Source organism: Saccopteryx bilineata, chromosome 4, assembly GCF_036850765.1.
Source record: "Saccopteryx bilineata isolate mSacBil1 chromosome 4, mSacBil1_pri_phased_curated, whole genome shotgun sequence".
NCBI classification, from domain to species: domain Eukaryota; kingdom Metazoa; phylum Chordata; class Mammalia; order Chiroptera; family Emballonuridae; genus Saccopteryx; species Saccopteryx bilineata.
Genome location: NC_089493.1, coordinates 176,065,431 through 176,091,607, shown reverse-complemented (window position 1 = coordinate 176,091,607; position 26,177 = coordinate 176,065,431). Strand labels below are relative to the sequence as shown.

The 26,177-nt window shown below is 44.1% G+C and overlaps 1 protein-coding gene across 6 annotated transcripts in view; it reads right to left on the bottom strand.

The window, feature by feature from the left end:
• SLC36A1 (solute carrier family 36 member 1) overlaps positions 1 to 23,061 on the bottom strand; it is a 47,094-nt gene extending 24,033 nt beyond the window's left edge. For 2 of the 6 annotated variants that reach the window (XM_066273046.1, XM_066273052.1), the window contains exons 1-7: positions 22,922 to 23,061; positions 16,082 to 16,229; positions 7,689 to 7,779; positions 6,740 to 6,828; positions 6,195 to 6,290; positions 2,967 to 3,051; positions 2,259 to 2,477 (exon numbers count right to left, since the gene is read on the bottom strand). In XM_066273046.1, the coding sequence (XP_066129143.1) occupies positions 2,259 to 2,477; positions 2,967 to 3,051; positions 6,195 to 6,290; positions 6,740 to 6,828; positions 7,689 to 7,779; positions 16,082 to 16,224 (723 nt within the window). In that variant the 5' untranslated portion in view covers positions 16,225 to 16,229; positions 22,922 to 23,061. Of the gene's footprint in view, positions 1 to 2,258; positions 2,478 to 2,966; positions 3,052 to 6,194; positions 6,291 to 6,739; positions 6,829 to 7,688; positions 7,780 to 16,081; positions 16,230 to 20,434; positions 20,577 to 22,458; positions 22,672 to 22,921 lie in introns of all 6 variants that reach the window. The other 4 variants (XM_066273049.1, XM_066273048.1, XM_066273047.1 and 1 more) reach the window with 4 other exon arrangements.
• Between the last annotated feature and the right edge of the window lie 3,116 nt (positions 23,062 to 26,177).

Genomic DNA, 26,177 nt, shown 5'->3' with positions numbered 1-26,177 from the left:
GATCACAACACACCTCCTGGTTGAGCCCAGAGGCAGGCTCTGAATTGCTCTCAGGAAATCAGCAGGGCAGCCTCACCCAGAAGTGCATGTTGTACTGTGCACAGGCCATGCTCTGGACAGACACTACCTTCTGCTGAGACTGAGATGCTATCACAGCCCACATTCCCATCCAGCCCTCTGATCACAGCGATGACCACAGTCCAACTACCTGCACCGCTTTATAATTAAATGTGGCATGTGTGTTGCTCACCTCATCTTTAATGTCCACTGCAGTATTTCCTAGGTACTGATTAAAATCTCTAATTATAAAATTAAATCAATAATTTATTTACCCTTCTCTGTTTTAATTTCATTTGCCAGAGGCAGGGGAAATAAAGTCTCTGGAAATGATCCATTGTACATGCACAGACCTGTCTTCCAGTCTCACAATAACATAGATAGTTTTTTATTTTGTTTTAGACAATAATTCTGCAGAAGAGTCACTATCTCCCACCCATCTGACTCACTAGGACAAGGAAAAAACAGTAAATGCTCACTATGTAAATCTAAATTAATTATCATGGCTTCAGTACAGGAAGTCCCTTCATTTTACAACCCACTGTTCTCCTAGAAACTACATCAGTGGGTAGCTGTGTGAAAATAAGATCAAGTTTACCTGTCAGACTGACCAAAATTAAAACAATTGGTTTATCCAGTGTTGGCTAGGATGAGAAATATACTACAGAAATGAGTCTACATGAAATTGATAAATAGTTTTTGGATTTTTAAAAATTGGATTTATTGAGGTGGCATTGGTTAATAAAATTACATGGTTTTCAGGTGTACAATTCTATAACACATCATCGGTACACTGTATTGTGTGTTCACCACCCCAAGTCAGGTCTCCTTCCATCACCACTGATCCTCCTTTACCCTCTTCTCCCTTCCCCACCCCCTTTGCCCTTTTGTAATCACCAAACTGTTGTCTAGAGTAAAGTTTTTGGAAAAAACAACTTGACAATATAAAAATCTCAAAAGTGCAAACTCTTCAGCAATTGCACCTCGAGATAAACATCTTGGGGAAGTATTTATGCATGCCCACAAAAAGAAAGTTGTAAGAAAAGGCACTGTCACAAAACTGAAATAATACTAAAAATTATAAATAACCTAAGAGTCGCTGACTGAGGACTGGTTAAATTATCTAACGTACATCTCTTCTCTGAGATACCAGGTAGCAATCAAAAGGAACGAAGTAAGACCAGGCACATCAATACGGAAAGCTCTCTGAGGCATCATCAAGGGGAAAAAAGCAAAGTAGATGAACACTACCTATACTAATCTTTTAAATTACGTTAAAAAATAAAACAATATATTTTTGTTTCATCTATTTCCATACACAGTTATACAGTGTGAAATGTACTTAGAGGACCTAGAAGGAGACAGACCCCTCACACCGGGGGGCCTGCGGAGACTCAGGGTGGGGACGTGGTGTTCAACAGGCACTTGTGTTGTCTGTACTTTAATGAGTATATGTATTGATGAGTTAGTTATTTGGAGAATTAGATTTAAATACTTTTTTTTTTTAATGATGCTCTTATTCCCCTGCTGTCACTCTTTGCCTTTTCTTAAATTTTGGCAAAATGCAATGTATTGCCCACAAACATCCACGGTGTTTAAGGGCACATTTTTCCCAGCCTGATCTCCTACCCATCTATGTACATATATCATCTGTGCATATATCATGTATGTACATATATCTGCGGGCTGTGCAAGGAGGAACAATAAATGGAATTATCGTTTTGACAAATCAATATAAAAATGGAGTGGTAAGGAATATTTTAGCTAAATATAGGTTAGAAGAATTGATTTTTATTTTTATCTTAATATTTTTCTCTATTTTCCAATCTTATAAAATTATCTGTGTACTAACTGTCTAATTGGGGAAAAGTTTAAATCAGTGATCTCAGAGGGAGTGACTTTCCCCTCCTAGAGACATTTGGCAACATCTAGAAGCATTTTTATTGTCACAACTGGGGAGGGGGTGTTGTTACTAGCACCTAGCAGGCAGAGACCAGGGAGGCTGCTAAATACCCTCCGAGGCATAGGACAGCTTCCCCATGACAAAGAGTTATCTGGCCCAAAATGTTCATAGTGCTGAAGTTGAGAATCCCAATATAAATATATCATGCATAAGTAACATATCCTTATTTATATTTCACACAGTTGTGTTTGTTTCTTTGACTATCTAATAGGTGGAAGAAGAGAGTCTAGGCTCGTACCTGAACAATGAACTGGTAGATCATGACCAGGCTGACCAGCATAGTGATGTTGGCCAACAGGGAGAAGATAGACAGGACTCGAAGGTTCCTGACGAAAACCAGCAGCACCAGGAATGGCAGAAAGGTAAGCATGTAGAGTCTGGAGTCCATGGTGGGCATCAGAATCACCGTCTCATTGTTGTGGCAGTTATTGGTGGTTGCATTGGCCGCTTCTATCACCTAGAATGTGGGGAAGAAAAGAGACAGGAAAAGCCTTTCAAATGACAAAGGCCAGTGGACCTCCCCCGGGAATGGGTTCCTGACTAAAGAAAGGTTCAGGGTATGAAAAAGGCCATACAGAAGTTTGTGGTTGGTGAACTATCTTTGGAGATCTTCATAATTATAACAGTAACTGAGTTACTTGAGCTGGGTCTGGTTATATCTTACCTAAAGACAGAAAGATGGACAAGACATTTTAAGTTTCTCGATGCCCTAGGTCTTTAGATGAAATTAAACAAAAGACGCTGTTCCATGTATAGTGAGTGTTCTATGTAAAGAATCTTAATTCTCTTGCTGATCAAAACTGGTTCAGAAAATATGCTATACAGAAAATCCACTTATCTCTTGTCATTCTCTTTCCCTCTCTCTCTCTCTTTCCCTCTCTCTCTCTCTTTCTCTCTCTTTCCCCTACTCTCTCCCCCCACTGACCCCTCTTAACCAGGGACCTACCTGTTTAAAGTTGTCAGCCAGAAAAACAAAATAAACACAGCAGAATCCCAGCTGCGTGACAATCAGGAAGAAGTCCACAATGTGCCTGAAAGCAGAGAAAGAACAAATACAAAGATCATGACAATAAAAAGCAAGACTCCCAGAGAGACATGTGTTTGAACAGTGCTTCTGTCCCACTTCCCATCAGGTGACAAGGAGAAGTGTGCCCTGCTGCCAAAGGCCACCAGTCTGGAGCTTTGGAGGAAGGAGAAGGAGGCGCCATATGTGTGGATTCCAAAGGTCCCCTTCCTGGCTTCTTGTCTGCAATGCTGCACGAGGTCAGGCAATCCCAGGATTGGAATGGCTGGAGCAGAGCACTCACACCAGGACCACTGCCCAGTCCCTTGGCCTCCCCATCCCCATGGCCCACTTGTCATCCCATCTCATGTGGTTTTTTTCTTCTTTTTTCTTTTCTTTTATTTTTTTACAGAGACAGAGAGAGAGTCAGAGAGAGGGATAGATAGGGACAGACAGACAGGAATGGAGAGAGAGATGAGAAACATCAATCATCAGTTTTTCGTTGCAACACCTTAGTTGTTCATTGATTGCTTTCTCATATGTGCCTTGACCATGGGGCTACAGTAGACCGAGTAACCCCTTGCTCGAGCCAGCAACCTTGGGTCCAAGCTGGTGACCTTTTGCTCAAACCAGATGAACCTGCGCTCAAGCTGGCGACCTCGGGGTCTCGAACCTGGGTCCTTCTGCATCCCAGTCGATGCTCTATCCACTGCGCCACCGCCTGGTCAGGCTCACGTGGTTTTTCTTCTAAAGCTACAGGGAACCCACAGCATAACCACCTAGGAAGTACGGACCCCTTCACCGTCTCTTTCTATAACTTGAATCCAAGAATCAACCTGCTCTCACCTAAGTACATAGAAATAGATGTACCCAAACAGTTGGTTACAACTTAAAGGGTCGTCAAAAGAAAAATGATTAAATTATAGCTCATTCTTAAATGAAACAGTAGTTAGCAGGTAAAAAGCATACACTAAATCTATATGGGCTGACAGAGAAATGACTAAGACCTTTAAGGGAAAAAATAAATTTCCAAATAGTACACATAGTATGGTCAATTTATATAAAAAAGGTTTAAGAATATGTACATATTTGTATGTACTATACAGATATTCCAAAAGGATACCAATGCCACTGTGACCAGTATAAATATATTTTTACTTTTCACTTTATGTCCTTTTATCTTGTTCAAAAAAAATTTTTTTTGGCCCTGGCTAGTTGGCTCAGTGGTAGAGCATCAGCCCGGCATGTGGAAGTCCCAGATTCGATTCCCAGCCAGGGCACACAGGAGAAGCGCCCATCTGCTTCTCCACCCTTCCCCCTCTCCTTTCTCTCTCTCTTCCCCTCCTGCAGCCAAGGCTCCATGGGAGCAAAGTTGGCCCAGGTACTGAGGATGGCTCCATGGCCTCCGCCTCAAGCACTAGAATGGCTCTGGTTGCAACAAAGCAACAGCCCAGATGGGCAGAGCATTGCCCCCTGGTGGGCATGCCGAGTGGATCCCAGTCGGGCACATGCGGGAATCTGTCTGTCTGCCTCCATACTTCTCACTTCAGAAAAACACACAAAAAAAATTTTTTTTACCATTAGTACACATTAATTTTATGGATGGATGGATGGATGGATGGATGGGAGGGAATTAGAGGATAAGTAAGGAAAGGGGCAGGGTGAGCCATAAGGAGAGAGGGAAAGAGGGATAGAGAGAGAGAGAGAGAAAGAAAGAAAGGGAGAAGAGGAGAGGGGGGAAGGGAAGAGAGGGAGAAAAGAAGAGGGAGGGAAGTAGAGAGGGAGAAGGAAAGGAAAGAGGGAAAAAAGGAGACAGGGAAACAGGGAGGGAGGGAGGGAAGGAAGGAAGAATCAGTCAACAGCGGTCACTTAGCAATCTGGGTTCTCCCAATCAACAGAAAATGCTGAAAGAATTACATAAACCTATCTCATAGGAGGAAGCTAACGCTGAGTGAAGGTGAATGTTTCCCTATGACCACAAAAAGGAGTTTTTCTGAAAAATACAGTTTTAATGTGGCTCAATTTAAAAAAGGGGGCGACTCAGCCCTTGATGGTATCAATTTTCTACATCTAAATGTACTGCTTCCTCAAATAGAAAACAAAAAGTAAGGTATTTCTCTTCAGGCATCTGACAAGTTATCATAGGAGAAATTTTCAAACACTCCCATCTCCTGGAGCCCTGGCTGGGTAGCTCAGTTGGTTAGAGCATCATCCCAACACACCAAGGTAGTGGGTTTGATCCCCAGTCAGGGCACATACAAGAAGCAACCAATGAATGAACAACTAAGTAGAGCAATGAATAGATGTTTCTCTCTTTTCTCTCTCTCTCTCTCTCTCTCTCTCTCATCAACAAATTAATTTTTTTTAAAGACTTCCTACCTCCTGAAACATATCTTTCCCTAATAGCTCACCCGGCCAGCTCACTTCACCTTCTTAAAGGCCTCCCTCTCCGGCCCAGTGCCCTGCCCTTAAAACACCAATCCTGCGCACTTCTCAACTGGCACTGCGGACAAGAGAATCTTGACAGTTTCTTCCCCGAGTGCCTAGGGTATATTTATAGCTCAGGACACTCTCTCCTGCTGGTTTATACTGTTCCTGATCTCTTGTTCACAAGCTTCTCATACACCTTTCTCCTTAGAAAAACTACAAGTCTAAGGCTGACATCACCAGTGTCTCGGCCCATCTGTTCGCAGATACATAAATAAACTTATAAAATTCAAAAAAAAAAAAAAAAGAGAGAGAAAGAAAGAAAGAAAAAGAAAAACTGCAAGTCCCTGGAGTTGAGGGACTACATAATTGACCTCAGAGAATCCACACTCCCTGTACCTAGATTTGTTTTATACCACTTAGGAGTACTTATATATATTTGTTGAACAATGAGGGAATTAAATATAATCCCCTGCTTAAGGACTGTCAAAGATGGAACAACATATAGAGTTCCTTTAAGCTAGGTCCCATGTTTCACCAGTGAGGACACTGAGGATCAAAGAAGGAAGGGGTCACACAGCCCAAGGTCACAGAGATTACCACTGAAGGCTGAACTGTAACTCAAGTTCACTGACACAAACAACGGTCTTTCCACTGCTTACACTGTCTCCCACATCTCAGCGTCCTGTCTGAAGGCCTGACCACTGGGAGGCCACAGCCACAGTGAGACAGGAAACCAGTTACCTTCCCCAGTGTGCGTGGTTCCGGAGCCAGGAGATAGGGCTGGATTCCAGTCCATACATCACTGTCTCCCCATAGTCCACAAAGGGCTTGTTCAGTCTGGGAGGAGGGGAGGGAGAGAGGAAGGGCAGAGCGTGTGCGTTAGACAATGACAGAACAAACGTAGCTCACTGAGACCTGGGCCAGTTCCCCAGCTGTCACCCTGGAGCTATCGCCAAGTCCTGGACTGAATGCTTTTGAGGATCAGAAGTATCAAGTCAATGGGACAGTTACTTTCATTATAATTAACAACCATCTGGTAGAATCATTTCAATGGGTAAATATTACAAAGCATATAAAATTATAGTGTACTCTGTCCACTGGACATAAGTAAATTTGACAGATGATGTATGATTAAAAAGAACACAAAAATAACAAGGCAAGGTTAATCAGCAGCCACCTTCAGCTAGCATAAAAAATTTAGAGTGATCTGTGTAAGTGCTCACTTTCAGGTAATGAAACCTAAAAGGACAATCTGTCACTCAAGAGGCGGCTCAGAGGGCTCTCACCTGTGGCAGAAGTGGTGAGCACATTTGACCAGGATACCCATGCAGTGCACGGCCACGATGCCGATCAGCAGCAGGCTGAGGGGACCCAACTGGGGACAGGTATTGCGGGCAAGAGAGGGAAAGACAAGCAGGGAGAATTAGGAGTGAGCCAACAGAGACTGGATTTGCAAATGATCAACATGCTACGCTACTAGGGCACTTTCCCATGACAGCACTCCTGGTGCAGTGTTAGAGACAGAATGTGATCATGAAGATTAGCTCGGGGAGGCAGGCATCATCTGAACCTTAATGCCTTCAACAGAATCTCACAGAGAATGACAAGATAAGGATGTCCCAAGATTGTTGCCAATCAGCAGAAAAGAAGGCTCCTGTGACTGGGAAAAAGAGAGAGGTGAAGGGGTGGGGGGAAGGGCAAAAGATCTTTTAAGAGCAATACCAGAACAAGAAAGATAGCCCTTAGCTAAGGGCAGTCCACATCTCTGAGCTATCTCCAATGCTAACATAACCAGAATGGCTTTGCTCAGGCAGTCTTTAGGGGGCAAATCATAAAAGACAAATATTCTCAGAATTGGCCATCTAGAGATGGGGTATGGAAGGACTGCAGAAAATGGACAGTCTTCTCTTACTCATTAGTTTATATTATTGATAGAAACTGCCTGAGACATTTAAAATACATCCTCCTCACTGGGAAGTAAGCTTTGAGGGCGGGAATTTTGGTCTGTTTTATTCACTGATAGTATCCTAAGAGCCTACAACAGTGCCTGGCACACAAAAGGCCCTCAATAAGTATCTTTAGATAAAGAAACATCTGAATTTTGCTTTTTCTCAGCCAATTTTATTTTATCCCTCCCACTTACAATGTTCTAAATGAAGTAAAAAAATATATTTTTAAACCCACTATCTTCTAAAATTTGTCATGAAACTTCCCTCTACCCATGCAGACCCTTACCAAGATGCCTGCATTTTTCACTGCCAGGGGCAGCCCCAGGAGTCCTGTGCCAATGTTGCCTTTTAACAGGTGGATCAAGGTCTGGAACCATCTGAAGTGAGAAGAAGGTAGACAAGGGCATGTTAACAACAATGAGAGCTAACATTTATTAAGCACTCAGTACTGTGCCAAATGCCTTCATGTATTGCCTCATTCTGTTTCTACAGCAACCCTATGAGATTTGTATTAACTTCATTTTATGGATGAGGAAGCAACTTGCTCAAGGTCACACACCTGGCAAAGAGTTGAATGAGGATTCAAACCCAGGCAGTCTGATCCCCACGCCACTACCCTAGCCACTGGGCTATCAGTTCCACTCCCTGTGGCAGCTCTGAGGACTCCCTTTCTTGAGGATGAGACCAGAGGGATAGTAGGTTCTCTGTAGGCACTCTACCCTTTCCTAGAGTGTCTGGGCCTGGTTTTCATCGCCGTCCACTGTAAAGAACCAGATCCAGTCCTATAACAGAGGATGACAAACTTACCTGTAAGGGACAGAACTGGTATCAGAGAACAGGGGGGATAAAAAAGAGTAGCCCAAAACCCTTAACAGAAAGTTTTATGGAGAGAATTTTCAGGCTTATGTAATTCCCCTTGTGCATGTATTAGAGTTTGATTTTCTCCTGTTTAAAAAAAAAAAAAAAATTATGAAAAGTGAACAAAGTAAAAGTCATATGGTACCTCAAAAGGCCAGAAGTCCCTGCCATGCTTTGCTTTAAACAAACAAATAAAAAAAGTCAAATGCCATAAAGTCCTAGGATTGGAGAAGCCCTCTTTGGTCACCTAGTTTATCCTTCTGCCTCGAGGACAGATTTTCCCCTCACCTATTACATAGACCGGCCCTCAACGTGCAGTTATAAAGTTTCTCACACTTCATTTATTTTTTCACTAGGAAAATTACTATCATGTGTAAAACATGTGTTAATGCAGCAGTGGAAATAAGAATCAGTTACGGACCTCAGTCTGTGGAAGCTAGTTAACATCTCAAGGTAGAAAGAGCCCGAACTGAAGAAGAGCCAGGGACAATGCCCAGGGAGGGCCGCAGGTGAGGCTCAGAAGGGAGAGGCCTATGCAGAGCCCAGCAGGACCGGCGGGATTTGTAAGTCTGCAGACAAGGAAGGAAGGCCTGGAAACACAAGCCTAAAGAGAAACGTGAGGCACCGACGTGGAAGAATGAGTCGGTTTCGTGGCCACTCAGGTGGGGGTGAGGATGGGCAAGGAATTTCTGCTTTTTCCCTGAAGAATGGGAAGTTATCTAAGGAGTGACAGCAGAGGAGTCATCCTCAGCATTTTCTATTCCTTGTTACTTCCAGAAGGATATGGACCAGGTCATATATGGTGTGGCTTTCACCCAAATCACACGCACTCAAGATTTGGCCCCTGGCACAGTCTGGAAATTCTTTTTTGCACAAATAACCTAAATCCTTCCTAAATGATGCTTATGCACATTTCTTCAAATCTGCAATTCAGGAGAAACCAAATAACATATGTATTTGACCCTATGAGACCCATCTTTACCCTGCAGAAAGGAATCTTACTTTTGGTAACCTTTCTCTTCTACTTCCAGGAAGAAAACCTCTCAAATTTCCTACTACCCCCAAGCTTTTTGGGAAAAGCCAGGGAAACTACTTTGAGTCTAAAAATACGAAGCTGGGTACTCTTCTGGACTATTCTGAGGAAACAGTTTAAGGACCAGACCACAAGGGCCAAGTGAGGACTCTATCCTTATCAGCATCCATTGGCCAGGAGATTATGGGCAGGACATGGACCAATCAATTTTCTATCTTGGCAAAGGTAACACTGTACCAAACCCACTTGGCCTCCGAGAGGCCTCCCCTAAATGCTTGAGCGGGATTTTGTGGGAGATCAGGTCCCTCTAACCCTGTCTATGCCACAAACTTCACATGACAATTCCCTTCCCTTCTCTGGGTCTGTTGTCTCGTCTGCAGATTGAGGGAACTGGATTAGGACAACACACTCTCCAAGGTCCCTTTGGCACTGAAACACCAGGATTCTAGGCAGTTGACCAAAATTACTCCTTTTACTCAATGGCCCCAAGGTGGGATTACCCAAAACCATTTGAGAATCACAAAATCAACTCCAGGGAATGCAAAGTCTTAACTATGGGGAGGGGGTGGTGAAAAAGCAAATAATATCTTAATAAGCCTTGCAAAGTATTGCAAATCTTTGTGGTTCTGTTTATGATCTAAATTAGTAGTTCTTATACTTTTTGGTCTCAGGATCCCTTAGTAAACTTATAAACTATTGGGAATCCCAAATAGCTTTTGCTTATATGGATTATGTCCACTGATATATACTGTATCACAAATTAAAACCAAGAAATTGAACAAATATTTATTAATTTAAAATAACAATAAACATTTTACATGTTAATATAAATAAATAACAGATATTTAATGCAAATTAACTATATTTTCTGAAAATTAAAATATAAGAATGGCATATTTTACTGTTTTGCACATCTCTTTCAGGTCTTGCTTAATAGAAGGCAGCTGGATTGTCTGCCTCTGCATTCACTCTGCTGTGGTGTCGTTTTGGTTCAAGTAATTAGAAAATCCATATTCACACAGGTGTGCAGTTGGAAAAAAAAGGGGTATTTTAATCACCTCTTCATAAAATTGTGGTCATTTTTCTTCGATACTACACCAAAACCCAACATGTGGTTGATTCTTGGAAGTTAGTTGTAATGTGGAATCTGAACACTTCGTCCTCTATTACATTAAAACCCACTGGTGGCCTCGCTCTTGATCAATCATTCTCCTTGCACAATTTTTTTTCTTTCTTTTTTCTTTTTTTTGTGAGAAAGAGAGAGAGAGAAGGACAGACAGGGATAGACAGACAGGAAGGGAGAGACATTAGAAGCAGCAATTCGCCTGACCAGGCAGTGGCGCAGTGGATAGAGCGTGGGACTGGAATGCGGAAGGACTGAGGTTCGAGACCCCGAGGTCGCCAGCTTGAGTGCGGGCTCATCTGGTTTGAGCAAAGCTCACCAGCTTGGATCCAAGGTCGCTGGCTCAAGCAAGGGGTTACTCGGTCTGCTGTAGCCCCACGGTCAAGGCACATATGAGAAAGCAATCAATGAACAGCTAAGGTGTCGCAAGGAAAAACTGATGATTGATGCTTCTCATCTCTCTCCATTCCTGTCTGTCTGTCCCTGTCTATCCCCCTCTCTGACTCTCTGTCTCTGTAAAAAAAAAAAAAAAAAGGGTAAGACCTTGATTCCCCCAGAGAATCAATTCTGCCCCAAAGCCAAGCAAGCAGCAGGTGCTCAATAAAATATTTATTTAAAAAAAAAAGCATCAATTCTTCATTACAGCACCCTAGTGTATTCACTGATTGCTTTCCCATATGTGCCTTCACTGGGGCTCTCTAGCTGAGCCAGTGACCTCTTCTTGCTCAATCCAGCAACCTTGGGCTTCAAGCCAGCGACTTCTGAGCTCAAGCCAGCAACCATGTGGTCATATCTATGATCCCATGCCCAAGCCAGCCCAACCTCACGCTCAAGCTGGTGTGAGCCTGCGCTCAAGCCAGAAACCTCAGAGTTTCAAACCTGGGTCCTCAGCATCCCAGGCTTATGCTCTATCCACAGTGCCACTGTGTAGTCAGGAGTGCACAATTTTCTAACACCACACTTAGGTCATTTGGAAGATATTGGTATCCTGGGTTATATAGATCTTCCAAATGCTGGCATATTGCCTTATATAATGTCAAAAAATCACATTTATTAATATCAATATCATTACTGGTCACATCAGAAAACCTTTAAGTAGAGGGAAGCTGTCCAAGTCACAGTGCTAGATACAAGTTTTGTTGTTGTTTTTTCTAATTTTGAAAGCTCAAAGTTTATTGTGGACAAATAATACTGATGACTGTTTTTCTCAAGGTAATATCCTCATTACTTTCATTTTCAAGAAAATGTCTGCCAAGCACTCAGGTCTAAATAATCTACAGTTTGTTAGCTGCTCCCCTAGCAAAAATAGTGTCCTCTGGGGGCAGAGAGGAAGCAGGTAGTTCAGTTCACAACTCAAATAATCACTCAAGGTCTTTTCCTTGAGATAAGTATTGTACCATGCTATGTATCAGCAGTGCTTACCATTTTGTCATAGAATATTAAAAGATCTGTACTCAGTGTACAGATGATGTGTTGTAAAACTGTGCATCTTAAACCTATATAATTTTGTTAATCAATGTCATCTGATAAAGTCAATAAAAAGGGGGAAAAGACTTTTACTGAAGCATCAAGGTTTAATAAAATCAATAATTCACTTCATCAAGGACATGCTTAAGTGAAACTGGCTTTTTCTTGCACACATGTGGCAGTAAAAATACAATGACAACCAGCATAACGTGGTGCCACTGCCTTGCTTTATGCTAAGGTGCCAGCATTTTTACCCACCATTGCTTCTGCACCATTAGCACAAATGTCAACACAGTGGAAGGCAAATAACATCTTAGTATAATTATGAACATAGTTTCGACCTCTCAGACTTCATGAAACGGTCTCGGGAACCCCAGAAGTCTGAAGACCACACTCTGCAGATGGCTGCTCCAGATAAAATAGAGGAAGCCAGTTTCAGTCAAATGATCTCTCAGTCTGCTGTCTTGGGGAAGAATTATCAAGGCTCAATCAATAGCTGGTATAATGTATAATTCAACCAGGCACCAAGATGAAAAGTCTGCCCAATGGAGTAAAATGAGGCTGTTGCCAAAACAGTCAATAGCATGAAATCATCAAGTATTAGAAAATAACCTCACTAACCACATCATCATGGATGTGTCCAGGGTTCACCCCTGGTTCAGAATGTTTACTGAGCCTTTAAACCAGTGGTAGTCAACCTGGTCCCTACCTCCCACTAGTGGGTGTTCCAGCTTTCATGGTGGGTGGTAGCAGAGCAACCAAAGTATAAATAAAAAGATCAATTTAACTATAGTCAGTTGTTTTATAAAGATTTATTCTGCCAAACTTAGCGAAAATCCAACATAAAGTACTTGGTAAGTAATTATTATTATATGCTTTAACTTGCTGCAACTCTGCTTTATAAATTTTATAAAGTAAAGTTACTTCTCTACTTTATAAATCACCATTACTGTGGAACCTGTGGGCCGTTAGAAAATTTTACTACTAACAAAGATACAAAAGTGGGTGGTAGGTATAAAAAGGTTGACTAACCCTGCCTTAAATCCTACAAGGGTCAGGTACATGCATGCATATATGCAGTAGGCTAAGAGGTACTTCCACGTCCTTTGTTCCTTGGCAAACAAGGTGACAGCGTGAGTCAAGGCACAAGCAGACAAAGAATCCAGCTCAAAACTTGTACCTAACATTTCTCACATAGGAGAGATGCACGTGGGCTAACAGGGTCCCTCAAATCAATATACTGTAACCATACGTGGCATGTTTTCTATACATAAATGCTTGTGTAGATTCAGGCCCCAGGCAAGTGTCAACCAATCCTCCAAGTCCCAAGGAAGTACTACTGTTCCTTGTACCACTTATGATGGGACTGTGAAACCCGCTATCACAGATGGGCTTTCAGGTTACCTAGTTTGTATCATAATATCAAGGCAGGATGCCCCTCAGAACTAAATATACCCCACAAAATGTCCCAATAAAAGCCCAGGAAAGGTATTTTCTGATGTGCTCAATTTCTACCAAACAAGGATAAATAATGTGGGATTGACTACTAGTTATAACCCAATGTGAAAAAATATATTCAGAATAGCTAACAAGCATGCATTAGCTTAAATACGTATAAAACCTGTGAGCTACCACCCTGAAGTTGCTAGCTGATTGGTGCTAAACTTCAGGGACATCCCTTAAAAATTAAAATCTAGACCACATGGCAAGCATTGCATAAGCAAGTTAATGCCTGAGAACAAGGAGCAGAAACTGTGAGGGAAACTAAAGAGAAGCTAGGAAGAAATATTTCACAATAAGGAGTGTGACTTCTAAAGGGAAGCTATCACATGTCATCGACTGCATTTGGAGCTCCTTCTGCCTGGGAGGGGGGGGCAATTGGGTGGGAAAGGTTAGGGAACAGCGGGAAAAGGTGGTCCTCCCTGCTCCCAGTGGTTCTCTGAGCAATCTTTTCTATCAGCTAACAATTCCAGCAAATGGGGAATCAACAAAAGCATGTCACATGATAAATAAGCTGTAGAGGCTGAAGCTTTGTGAGCGGAAATCAGCTAGAGGTGGAGAGGGGCTGGTAATGAGAACAGTCCCGATCCCCTAGTTCCACCCCAGTCCACCGGAGAAAGTGCCCTACACCAGCAGAGACCGCAGCCAGAGAGCTTCACCAGTAATTAACTCTAAGAGAAGCTTCCATGGTCTCCTTGGGGAGTCCGGGGGGACAGCATAAGTCTAGAACACAAAGGAGCCTGACCAGGCGGTGGCGTAGTGGATAGAGCATCGGACTGGGATGCAGAAGGACCCAGGTTCGAGACCCCGAGGTCGCCAGTTTGAGCGCGGGCTCATCTGGCTTGAGTAAAAAAAAAGCTCGTCAGCTTGGACCCAAGGTCGCTGGCTCAAGCAACGGGTTACTCAGTGTGCTGAAGGCCCGCGGTCAAGGCACATATGAAAAAGCAATCAATGAACAGCTAAGGTGTCACAAGGAAAAACTGATGATTGATGCTTCTCATCTCTCTCCATTCCTGTCTGTCTGCCCCTATCTATCCCGCTCTCTGACTCTCTTTCTGTCCCTGAAAAAAAAAAAATAGAACACAAAGGATCCCTCAGTAAGTCATACCCAACCATGAACACAAAAAGGGTGATGATGGCTAAGCTTGAGGAATAAACAGAAGGGCTGCAAAAGACGGGATGCTGGCATCTCAAGAAAATGTCAGGGGTGCCCTGGCCGGTTGGCTCAGCGGTAGAGCGTCGGCCTGGCGTGCGGGGGACCCAGGTTCGATTCCCGGCCAGGGCACATAGGAGAAGCGCCCATTTGCTTCTCCACCCTGCCCCCTTCTTCCTCTCTGTCTCTCTCTTCCCCTCCCGCAGCCAAGGCTCCATTGGAGCAAAGATGGCCCAGGCGCTGGGGATGGCTCCTTGGCCTCTGCCCCAGGCGCTAGAGTGGCTCTGGTCGCGGCAGAGCGACGCCCCGGAGGGGCAGAGCATCGTCCCCTGGTAGGCAGAGCGTCGCCCCTGGTGGGCGCACCAGGTGGATCCCGGTCGGGCGCATGCGGGAGTCTGTCTGACTGTCTCTCCCCGTTTCTAGCTTCAGAAAAAAAAAAAAAAAGAAAAAGAAAATGTCAGGGGTCTGCTGAGATTGGGGATCTAGTTGGAGAACTCAGCAGAATAAAAAATGTTCCTCTGAATCTTCTAATTTAGTGGAGAGCATAGCTTCACAGTGAGATCCTCAAATTTATCTTACATCTGGGGAAACTGAGGGCCAAAGAGGGCCAAACTCAGCCCAGATGAGCCTTGGGATTCAGTCTCCAAGGATGAAATGTAAGTCCTTCTTAAGGAATACAAGCAAACCTCCTCTTCTTAACCAACCCCTTGATTTTTTTTTTTTTTTTTTTTTTTTTTTTTACTACAGAGAGAGAGTCAGAGAGAGGGATAGACAAGGGACAGACAGACAGGAACGGAGAGATGAGAAGCATCAATCATTAGTCTTTCGTTGCACATTGCAACACCTTAGTTGTTCATTGATTGCTTTCTCATATGTGCCTTGACTGTGGGCCTTCAGCAGACCAAGTAACCCCTTGCTTGAGCCAGCGACCTTGGGTTCAAGCTGGTGAGCTTTTGCTCAAACCAGATGAGCCCGCGCTCTAGCTGGTGACCTCGGGGTCTCGAACCTGGGTCCTTTCGCATCTCAGTCCAACACTCTATCCATGTGCCACCACCTGGTCAGGCCCCTTGATTTTTTTTTAAGTGCAGAAGTTATTCCTCCTTATACCCACTTCTTCAGCCAAATGAATTTGCTGTTTGGTGACAGGGACAGAAGTCTGGTATAGACTTTGCAAAGGAGGCTTCCAATTGGGCTTGGAGGTACTTGAGGTTCTAACATGGATGGCCCATGGTTCTAAGTTAGGTAAGTTCTAAGTAAAAGAATGTTGTTTCTACAAGTCTTTCTTATGGTCGTGCTCTTAATTGGCATTCTAGGACCAACACAGCAGAAATGAACAAAGAATAAAAATCAGACTATAGAGTAGAAGGCAAGGAGCTTAAATCTCAGCACTGTTAATCACCCAATCTCTTTATATCTTATTTTCCATCTATAAAGTGGGGGAACTGGTAAAATGGGGAGCAAAAAATAGCTCCAAGGGAGACTGTACTAATACAGAACCTAGGAACGTGAATCTCCCCCAGGACAGTAGAAGAAACAGCTACTTACGTTGTGCTGCTGCTTTCCCCAAATCGCTGGTAGGAGCCTGGGGAGGAGAAGTTGTTCAGGCCTTCAGATGGGCTCTCATCTGGGCTTGCGTCAGTGGAGCTGTAGTCGGGGTAGTCTTCGTTCCGAAGCCTCTGTGTGGACATGGTTGCTGTGGGGACAGGGTCAGTGCTAAGACCTCCAGTGGCTGGGGTCTTTAGCTCTAAGCCTGGGGTGGGTTCTAGGGCAGAAGCCGCCATTGTCACACTAGCTCAATGACAGTTGCACTATGAATTAAGTACAATGCAGTGCTTGTATTTATGAAAGAGAAAAAAGTACAAAGTTCACATGGGCAGACTGAGCTGACTCAGCTTCTCCCTCCCGCCTTCCCAGTGCGCGCCACCTCATGCTTTTAAATTTGCCATAGCACACCTGGACAGAGCAGAGGTGAGGCACACCTGAGAGGGGCGGGGGAAGATGCAGCACTTCCAGGAGCTGCCCCTGTTCTTTAGGTAGACATTAACTATATCTTCCTTTGAGCTAATTTCTTGGACCTTGAACAACAGTTAAAATTGTATCTACTTCCATCTTCCCCAAGAGCAAGCTCTCAGAGGACTGGAACCTGAATATTTTTAACTGTGTCCAATTTTTCCTCTGCATTCACTACAGAAAGAACCTTGCTGCACTCAAGAAATACCCTTCAGATCACCCATCTCTGCTCAAACTCCCCACCAGATCCCAGAGTCACAAATGACTTCCTCTTTCTCTCTGCTACAACCTCTGACCTATCCTACGTTCTTTGGTATGTTCTTCGGAGGACATCAGTGACTCTCATCCCTAACCCTAGGACTCTTTTCTTGCAACCATGCCAAAAGGGATGGAAGCCAGCTAACTACATGAGGAGTGGTTAGAAGCACCGAGAAGGTTCATCTTGGAGAACTAGCAACATGGTAGGTATAAAAACTGTCTTTGGCCCTGGCTTGGTAGCTCAGTTGGCTAGAGCAGCATCTCGATATGCCAAAGTTAGGTTCAGGCTCCAGTTAGAGCACATATAAGAAACCAATGAATAAAACAAGTGAAACAACAAATCAATGTCTGTCTGTCTCTCTGTCTCTCTGTCTCTCTCTCCCCCTTCCTCGCTCTCTAAAATCAGTAATTTAAAAAAAAAAAAAACTGCTTTCAAAAGCTGTCCTATGGGTAAGACTTATTGGTGGGGACTTGAAGATCAGTCAGAAACAGGATCAGTAGGTGGAATGTAAAGGGAGGCAGATTTTTGGCTCGACGTAAGGAAGAACCTTCTATCAAAAGTAGTTGTTCAGATGGAATAGTTTGCTAGGAGATGGTGTGTTCCCCTTGCCTGGAAAAGTCCAAGCAGAAACCCTTCTCAGAGCTGTTAAGTAGAAATTCAAGCACCAAAGAGGGTGGATGCAGTCACTCCCTGAAGTTCCTTCAGAACTTCAGAGAAGTCCTCCTTCTCTGGCTCTCTAGCTGGACCAAACACCTATATTTAGGAGCTAAAACTATAAAACTCTTAGAAGAAAACATAGGCATAAATCTTCATGATACTGGATTAGGCAATGGTTTCTTACATGACAGCAAAAGCAAAAAAAAAACAAAAAACAGGTAAGTTATACAACAAAATTAAAAATGTTTGTGTCTCAAAGGATACCATCAAGAAAGTGAAAGATAACCCACAAAATGGGACAAATTTTCTGCAAATCATATTTCTGATAAGGGACTTATATGCAGAACATATAGAGAACTATTAGAATTCAAGAACAAATAGACAACCCACTTAAGACATTGACAAAGGATATGAATAAGTATTTCATCAAAGACATAGAACTAGACAATAATCACATGAAAAGATACTCAACATCATTAGCCATCAGGTAAATACAAATAAAAAACCACAATGAGATGCCACTTCACACGCATCAAGACGGCTAAAATCAGACAGACCATAAGCATTGGCAAGGATGAGGAGAAACTGGAACCCTCACATACTATTCCTGGGAATGTAAAATGGTGCAGCCACTTTGGAAAACAGTGTAGCAGGTCCTCAAAGGCTAGACATAGTGTCATATGACCCAACAATTCCATTTCTAGATCATATGAAATGAATAAATATTAAAATTAAAAATATTTTAAATTTTTCATATTAAAATAAAAACAGATGTCCACAGAAAAACTTATATACAAATGTTCATAGCAGCATTATTCCTAACAGTCAAAAAATGGAAATAAACTTGATAAATGGATAAATGTAATATGGTGCATCCACACAATGGAATATTATTCAACAATAAAAAGAAATAAAATACTGACACATGCTACAAGATGGATGAAAGAAGCCAACCACAGAGGACATATATTTATTCTATGATTTTGCTCATATGGAAGTTCAAAACAGGGAACCCTGTATACAGAGAGTGGATTGCTAGTTACCGGGGTTTGGGGAGGGAGTTGAAGGGATTAGGGGGTTATGGCTAAGGGGGAAGTTTCTTTTGGAGTGATGAGAATCTTCTAAAATTGATTGTGGTGATGGTTACACAACTCTGTGAATATACTAATAGCTACTGAATTGTATACTTTAAATGGTTAAACAGTATAATATGTGGATTATATCTCAATAAAGCTGCTAAAAAAAAACCAAACAGATTTCTGGGCCAACCTGAGAATTTTATTTTTAACCATCTGGATGACCCTGATTACAGGTAGATTCATATAAAGCACTAAAAATAACTATGTCTCATTATGATGGATACACCCCAGGCCACACCTCCTACCAGAGTTCATGGGTTGGTGCTATATGTAGACTAAAAGTGCCACCCATTATTCTGAAACAATTGCATTTGGTTGGACTTTAAAACTCAGAGAAGTGGCAAATTCTCTAAATGCGTTTTCTCTTCTCTGTTGCTGGAATTCCAATACATGAACAAGGACACAGACTGTGCTGCTATGTGCAGTATACAGGGAGAAAAGTGAACGTTTCTGACTGCCACATGATTTATTTTGAAAGAGCTCCAGATAGGACTCCATCTAACCTACCACAGAGTACATTCCATAAATTGAGACTCTTGCCTGAGTCCGTTGGGAGGGCAGCCACAAAACAGCTGCTGACCTCAGCAGGCTCTGTACAGGAGTTGAATAGGCAAAGACACTCACTTGTTACCCACATTCATAAAAATCGCTAAGTGGTAGGCCCAGGTGTAACTAACAGAAGATTGGGCTCCAGCCTCCCACTTAGAGGTGAGAAAACCAAGGCCCCAGCTGGTTAAAGATTTGAAATTAATACCAATAGAATCTAACATACCAGAGTCTCAGTCCAGTGTTTTCTATCATACCATTAATGATCTACCCTCCCTAAACTCTCCCTCAGAACAAAACTAAGACAGGCCTAGGGCTGCAGAGGGAATTCTGCATAATAAAAATTACATGAGTCAGAGCTTAGTTGGGTGACCTTGAGCAAATTAATCTCCCCTTGCCTCAGTTTCTTCATCTGAAAAATGTTATTAATAATACCTACATCACAATACTGTTATAAAGATAGAAGGAAAAGATGTTGAATATGTTGCTTGCTCCATAATAGACCCTCATTAATAACAGCACTTGTAATTATTACTGCAGAGAAGTTCGAGGACAGGAAGTTAGAAAGCTCACTACCTAAATTAAGCACTGCAGTACTTCCTCCATTCCATCACTCTAGAGTGCTGAGCCAGGTCCCCAACACGACAATGGGGATCTATGTGCCACGGGCATCCCAGTAATTCAGGCAGACAGATTCTTGAATTTCATGGAAAAGGGAAGCACAGAGGAGCCTTTCTGACAAGAGAGGGTCATTGAGAACTGGCCCTGGGTATCAAGGCTTCCAAGAGAAATGTTTCGGAGATAAAAGAAGAGACAGCATGGTGTGGTTTCTATTTTGGCATATTCAAAATGTGCTATCCACTCACTCGATCCCAAACCCACTAAAACAGAAGCTAGATTTGTGTGCTCAGACCCAGCCGTTCAGGCCTGGCCAGAGGAAGGAGGTTCAGGATTCCTCTAAGGCAGCGGTTCTCAACCTGTGGGTCGCGATCCCAGCGGGGGTAGAACGACCAAAACACAGGGGTCGCCTAAAGCCATCGGAAATTTCGCCTAAAGCCATCGGAAAATACATATTTATTATACAATACATTTTTAAATAAAATATGTATTTCCGATGGCTTTAGGCGACCCCTGTGTTTTGGTCCTTCGACCCCCGCCAGGGTCGCGACCCACAGGTTGAGAACCACTGCTCTAAGGCCTGGATTGAGGGAAGAGACTCAATATGAGTTTCCTCTTGGGGGGGGGGGGGGAGAAAAGCTAGGTGTTAGTGGTTAATCAGTCACTCACTTCAGGAAGGTGTTAATCAGGACCAGGCTAGCAAAAGCAGACCCCAAAGTCTATTCACTCAGCTCAGTTCTAGGATCTTGCTTCAGGTCAAGGTAGAAGAGGAAATGTATTATTAACAGCAATGACTCTTCAGCATCTAACCCTGGAAGACATAAGCATTTAAAGAAGGATACTCACCAGGAGGGGAAGGGGAGGTTAAAAAGAAAAAGAAAAAGAAAAAGACAGGAGTACTTACCATGAGAAGAGTTATCTGAAGCAAGGGGGAAAATAAAGTATTCCCAAAAGTGAACACCTACCTATCCCACTTCATATCCCACGTGCTTACAAGTCCAGTCCCAGAATTGCACAGAACCTCTGGATTGGAAGAAAACTTAAAACTTTATCTAGTCCAACCCTCTTCCCAACACAATTATCTAACCTACAACATCCCCAAAAGTGCCTGCCCAGTGACAATTAGCTCCAGTGTCAGGGCCCTCCATGCTCTGTGTTGCAATGTGAGAGAGCGCTAATTCTGTGCAAGTTCTTAGACTCACCCGAAACCCACTTCCCTATGGCACGTCCATCCACTGGCCCTCGCTGTAACTGCTGGACTATTGCAAAAGAAATGGAATCCACCTACCTCCTTGCTCTGCCTGTAAAACAGACAAGGAAGCGCTGAGCACTTCAAGCTGCCACAAGAATGAGGCGGAATGAACCGACAATAAGAACCCAAGAGCACGCAATTCTAAACAGCACAGTCAGAAAACAAGGGGAGAGAGGCTTAGTACCGTTATCAGAGTAGCCCCGTGCCAGGCAGTCTCAGACACAGAGCAAACCACCGAGCCTTGTGTGTCCCCTTACTTCTTGACTTGCAGAACGTCTTTCAAGAAAATGTGCTCTCAATGTACAAGTTGATTCCTGTCCACTAGTCTCTTGACCAGGGGTCAAAGAGGGCCTTGAGCATATTTAGAGGCGGGGGGGGGGGGGGGGGGAAGGACAGTCAAAATCATTTTCTGCTGTCATCATTTTGTTTGGCCATTATGCAGAGACAGGAAGAAAGAGGAAAAGGATTTCATGGCCTCCTAGACAGAAGTTAGGTAGGGGACAGGCTTCCTGGACAATGGGATGAAGTCTGTTGCAAGGCAGAGACTAATGATGGACCAGGATGGGGGCAGGAGGGGGGGATCACCTCTGATTAGAAAACAGACCTAAATGCAGACACTGAGCAGAAGAGGGATTCACCTCCATCACCCTACAGGCTGGGAAACCTAAGCCCAAGCGAGGTCCAGGGCGCGGCGGGAAGAAAGGGGATGTCACTTCAGGTTGCCACGCGAGTGTCAGAGCTAGAACAAAATCCCCTCCTTCCTCGGTCTCGGCTCTTTCCTTACACCAAGCGGCCCTCTTATTTCAGCAACACAGCCACCCCAGTAACCAGCAGTCCCCACCTCGGACGAGCTTCGGAACAATCAGTCAATAACCAGCAGTCCCCACCTCGGACGAGCTTCGGAACAATCAGTCAGTAACCAGCAGTCCCCACCTCGGACGAGCTTCGGAACAATCAGTCAATAACCAGCAGTCCCCACCTCGGACGAGCTACGGAACAAGCAAGCAAGCAAGCAAGCAGCGATCCTGACGCGTTTCAAGTTCGTGCCGGGCTCTTCTCACGCTCGGCGGGGAGTCCCCTGCCCCCTCCCAAGGCGCGGACTCGGATTCTTTTTTCGTATTTTGGCACGACTGATACAAAATTGCAGGGCGGCTAGAAACAAAACCTACAGAAATGATGAGTTTGCAGAAAAAAGAAACACACACACACACACACACACGTGCACACTAAACAGGGAAGCACACCCGGAGCCCATCCACCGGGGTGCTGGAGGGTGCAGAGCGGAGAAGGGGAGGGCACCACCGCAGGGGACAGGGAGAGGCGCCTGCTCCCGGGCAGGAGGCAGTGCGGCGGGGACACGCCGCTGTGGAGCTCAGGGACACCGGGACTCAGGTCGCGGCGCTGCGACGAGCTCGTGGGGTGACCTTAAGCAAGTCCCTACCGCTTCCTGGGCCTCGATTTCCCGACGGTCCCGCGGCCGGGGAGGGGGCAGCAGCGGCCCCTGCAGTTCTGGGGTTCTAGGACCCAAACCCCACTCTGGGCGAGTCCCCACCGAGCGGCTCCCACGGGGGGCGGACCCGTCGGGGCAGCGCGTTAGGAGCCCCGGCTGGTCGTCCGGGTGCTGCTGCCCACCTCGCTTCCTCGGTTTCCCCACCTGTCAAACAGGATGGGTAGGTCAGGGAGACAGCGCGACGGACACGGAGTGCCCGGGTCGCCACATCCCAGGAGGGGAGCCCGCGGGGTGCCGCGGCGGAGGCCAGGGAGCCCGGGAGACTCGGACCCGCATCCCAGGCCGGTGGGTGCCTGACCCGGAGCGCCCGCCGCGCGCCCGAGGAAGGGCGACGCGGGTCCTGAGGAAAGCGCTGACTGGCCTCCGGCCCCAGCCTGGCAGCGCGCGGACTCACCGCTCGGGCTCGCCGCTCGGGCTCCCGCGCGGGCTCGGCTCCGGCTGGGACTCCCGCCTCAGCGATACCCACCCAGCTCCGCCTCACCGCGGAGGTCTCGCCATCCCCCGGGGCGGCCGGGCAGCCGCTTCCGGGCGTCGTCACGTGATCCAGGCGCCCAAGCCTGAGGCCCTGGTCACAAGCTCCCGCGAGCCGCAGCTCCTCCCCTCTCGCGGTGCTCCAGAGAGCGGCTGCGCAGCACCCCCTGGCGACCTATTGCTGCTAGTGCAGGGAGGACGAGAGTCCTGGGAACTGGGCGGGGAGGCTGGCCTCGGAGCATGCGCAGCGAGTCCCAAATCTAAGCTTTATACTGAGTGTGGGCTTGTAAAAGGTCGGCTTCGCTATATCTTCTTTACCGCCTCCCAAAGAGCACATGCTGCTTTTATAATCAAGAAAGAATACATCTTTTAAAAAAACTCATCTAATCATATTTTTAAAAAGTTTACACAAATTCATTTGTACTTGCCACTGGAAATAGGGCTGTGAGGTAAGGCAGGTAAGGCAATGTTATCCTTTTAAAAACGTATTTAAAAATTTTAAGCAACATTTTTAAATGAATGGCAACATTTCAGTATATTTAAGGTATATGTGTTTTCTTTGCTTCTCTTTCCTCGCTATCTGCAGATTTTACTTTTAAAAATTATGAAACTACTGAGCCAAATAAATAAATAAATAAACCATTGGAACAGCTACAAAATGGGCAAAATCCCAAGAAAATTATACTGACTGAAAGAAGTAAAATATATATTTTATTTTTATTACTTCTAGAAAATTTAAAATAATCTATAGTGACATAAAGCACATCAGTGGTTGCTTGGGAACAGGTGGGAGACCAGGAGAGGACAGAGCGATTATAAAGGAGCACAAGGAAATCTTCAAGAAGATGAATATATTACTATTCTGATTGTGGTGATGGCTTCACAGATGAATATATATGTTGAAATGTATCCAACTTAGACACTTTAGGTATGTGCCATTTATTATATATTATATATTCAATAAGCTGTTAAAATATTTAGTAAAATTATACAAGTAACACATTAATATATTCTTATTAGAAATGTTAGGCAATATATCAGTATATTAACAGTGAAAATTTCCCTTCTCCCAAATTCACTCTCCTCTCCAAAGATAAAGTTACTGGTCGCCTGACCTGTGGTGGCGCAGTGGATAAAGCGTCAACCTGGAAATGCTGAGGTCGTAGGTTCAAAACCCTGCGCTTGCCTGGTCAAGGCACATATGGGAGTTGATGCTTCCAGCTCCTCCCCCCTTCTCTCTCTCTGTCTCTCCTCTCTCTGTCTCTCCCTATCCTCTCTAAAATGAATTAAAAAAAAAGATAAAGTTACTGTTCATCAAACCTTTCCCTGTGTATTTATAGAAATATCTGGATACAGAAATGCGTACATCTGTGGTGTTAAAATTTAGAATCATGAATAAAGAGTGCTTATTGTTTTAAGACTTGTACGCTTCATGTCTATACTGTTTAAATTCCTTCATAAACATATAACACTTTATATACAGTGTGTCCGTAAAGTTATAGTGCACTTTTGACCAGTCACAAGAAAGCAACAAAAGACAATAGAAATGTGAAATCTGCACCAAATAAAAGGAAAACCCTCCCAGTTTCTGTAGGATAATGTGGCAGCATGTGCGGATGCGCAGATGATGACAGAACACCGTGTATACAGCAGAGCAGCCCACGGCTATGCCAGTCGAGATGTGGACGGTACAGAAGAAAGTTTAGTGTGTTCTGTGGCTCACTAAATTCGAATCCGTGACCAAAGTGCAACGTGAATATCGGCGCGTTTATAACGAAGCGCCACCACATAGGAATAACATTACTCGATGGGATAAGCAGTTGAAGGAAACCGGCAGTTTGGTGGAGAAACCCGTTCTGGTAGGCCATCAGTCAGTGACGAGTCTGTAGAGGCTACATGGGATAGCTACCCTAAGGAGCTCTAAAAAAATCTGTGCGTGAGCCCACATTGAACTGCACTGAACAGGTATGAAACTGGGAGAGTTTTCCTTTTATTTGGTGCAGATTTCACATTTCTATTGTCTTTTGTTGCTTTTCTGTGACCGGTCAAAAGTGCACCATGGCCTGACCTGTGGTGGCGCAGTGGATAAAGCATCGACCTGGAAATGCTGAGGTCGCCGGTTCGAAACCCTGGGCTTGCCTGGTCAAGGCACATATGGGAGTTGATGCTTCCAGCTCCTCCCCCCCTTCTCTCTCTCTGTCTCTCCCTCTCCTCTCTAAAATGAATTAAAAAAAAAAAGTGCACCATGACTTGACGACACACTGTATGTTTAAAACCTACCTAATTTTTTTAATCAACTTCAGTTGAATCATTTCACCAGAGAAAGAGAAAAGAATAAAGATTCATGCTCAGATCAAAATGAAGGCCAATGAGTTTATCCCATCCTTGGAAGAGCCCACCTGTGTATTGACTGCTCAGTGCCAGGAACTACTCTTAAGATACTGCTAAGCCACGTCAATGAGTTCCCCCTTTAGGACTTCTCCAAGCCTTGAATATCTTTGATTCTATGGCTCTTCCTAATGTCTTACCCAAGAAAGCCAGATCTTGTGACACCACACAGCTGGAATTACTAATGCAAGTGGGAAATTTGCCCTCCTTAATCTGTTCCTGGGATGCTTGACTATAATTAAGGACTCTTTCATATAACTGACCACTACACCCTCATTAGAGAGACCCTTGAAGAAAGCTTGCATCATTTTCAGGTACTGTTAGGACTCTTAACAACCTTATCATTATGCAATCCTAATTAGAAATGAGCATTCAATAATATCTCCTTATGGTTCCCAGAGAAGTTTTCCCAAATATGCAAATTCCACCTCTGCTCCCACTGTTTGTTTACTCAGAAATATCAATAAAGAAGATTTCCAGTTCAAAATATATGTATACTTAAGCATTTTGACTCTTTCACTCCTAGAAACTATGCTAAAGCAAAAAGTGAAAAACTCTGCAAATTCTATTTTCAGCAAAGTCAGAAGCTAAATAGAATCCACAGATACCAAAATATGCATAAGGGCCAACAAAAGCAGCTGAAATCAACAGAAGCTGTGAAGAAGAATGGGAAAGAAACTCAGAGAATAATGAAGGGGCCCAGTGGGGGAGGATCCCAGAAGAGCACAAGCAAAAACTCTTTTCTAGCCCTAGCCAGTGATTCAGTGGATAGAGCATCAGCCCAGCATATG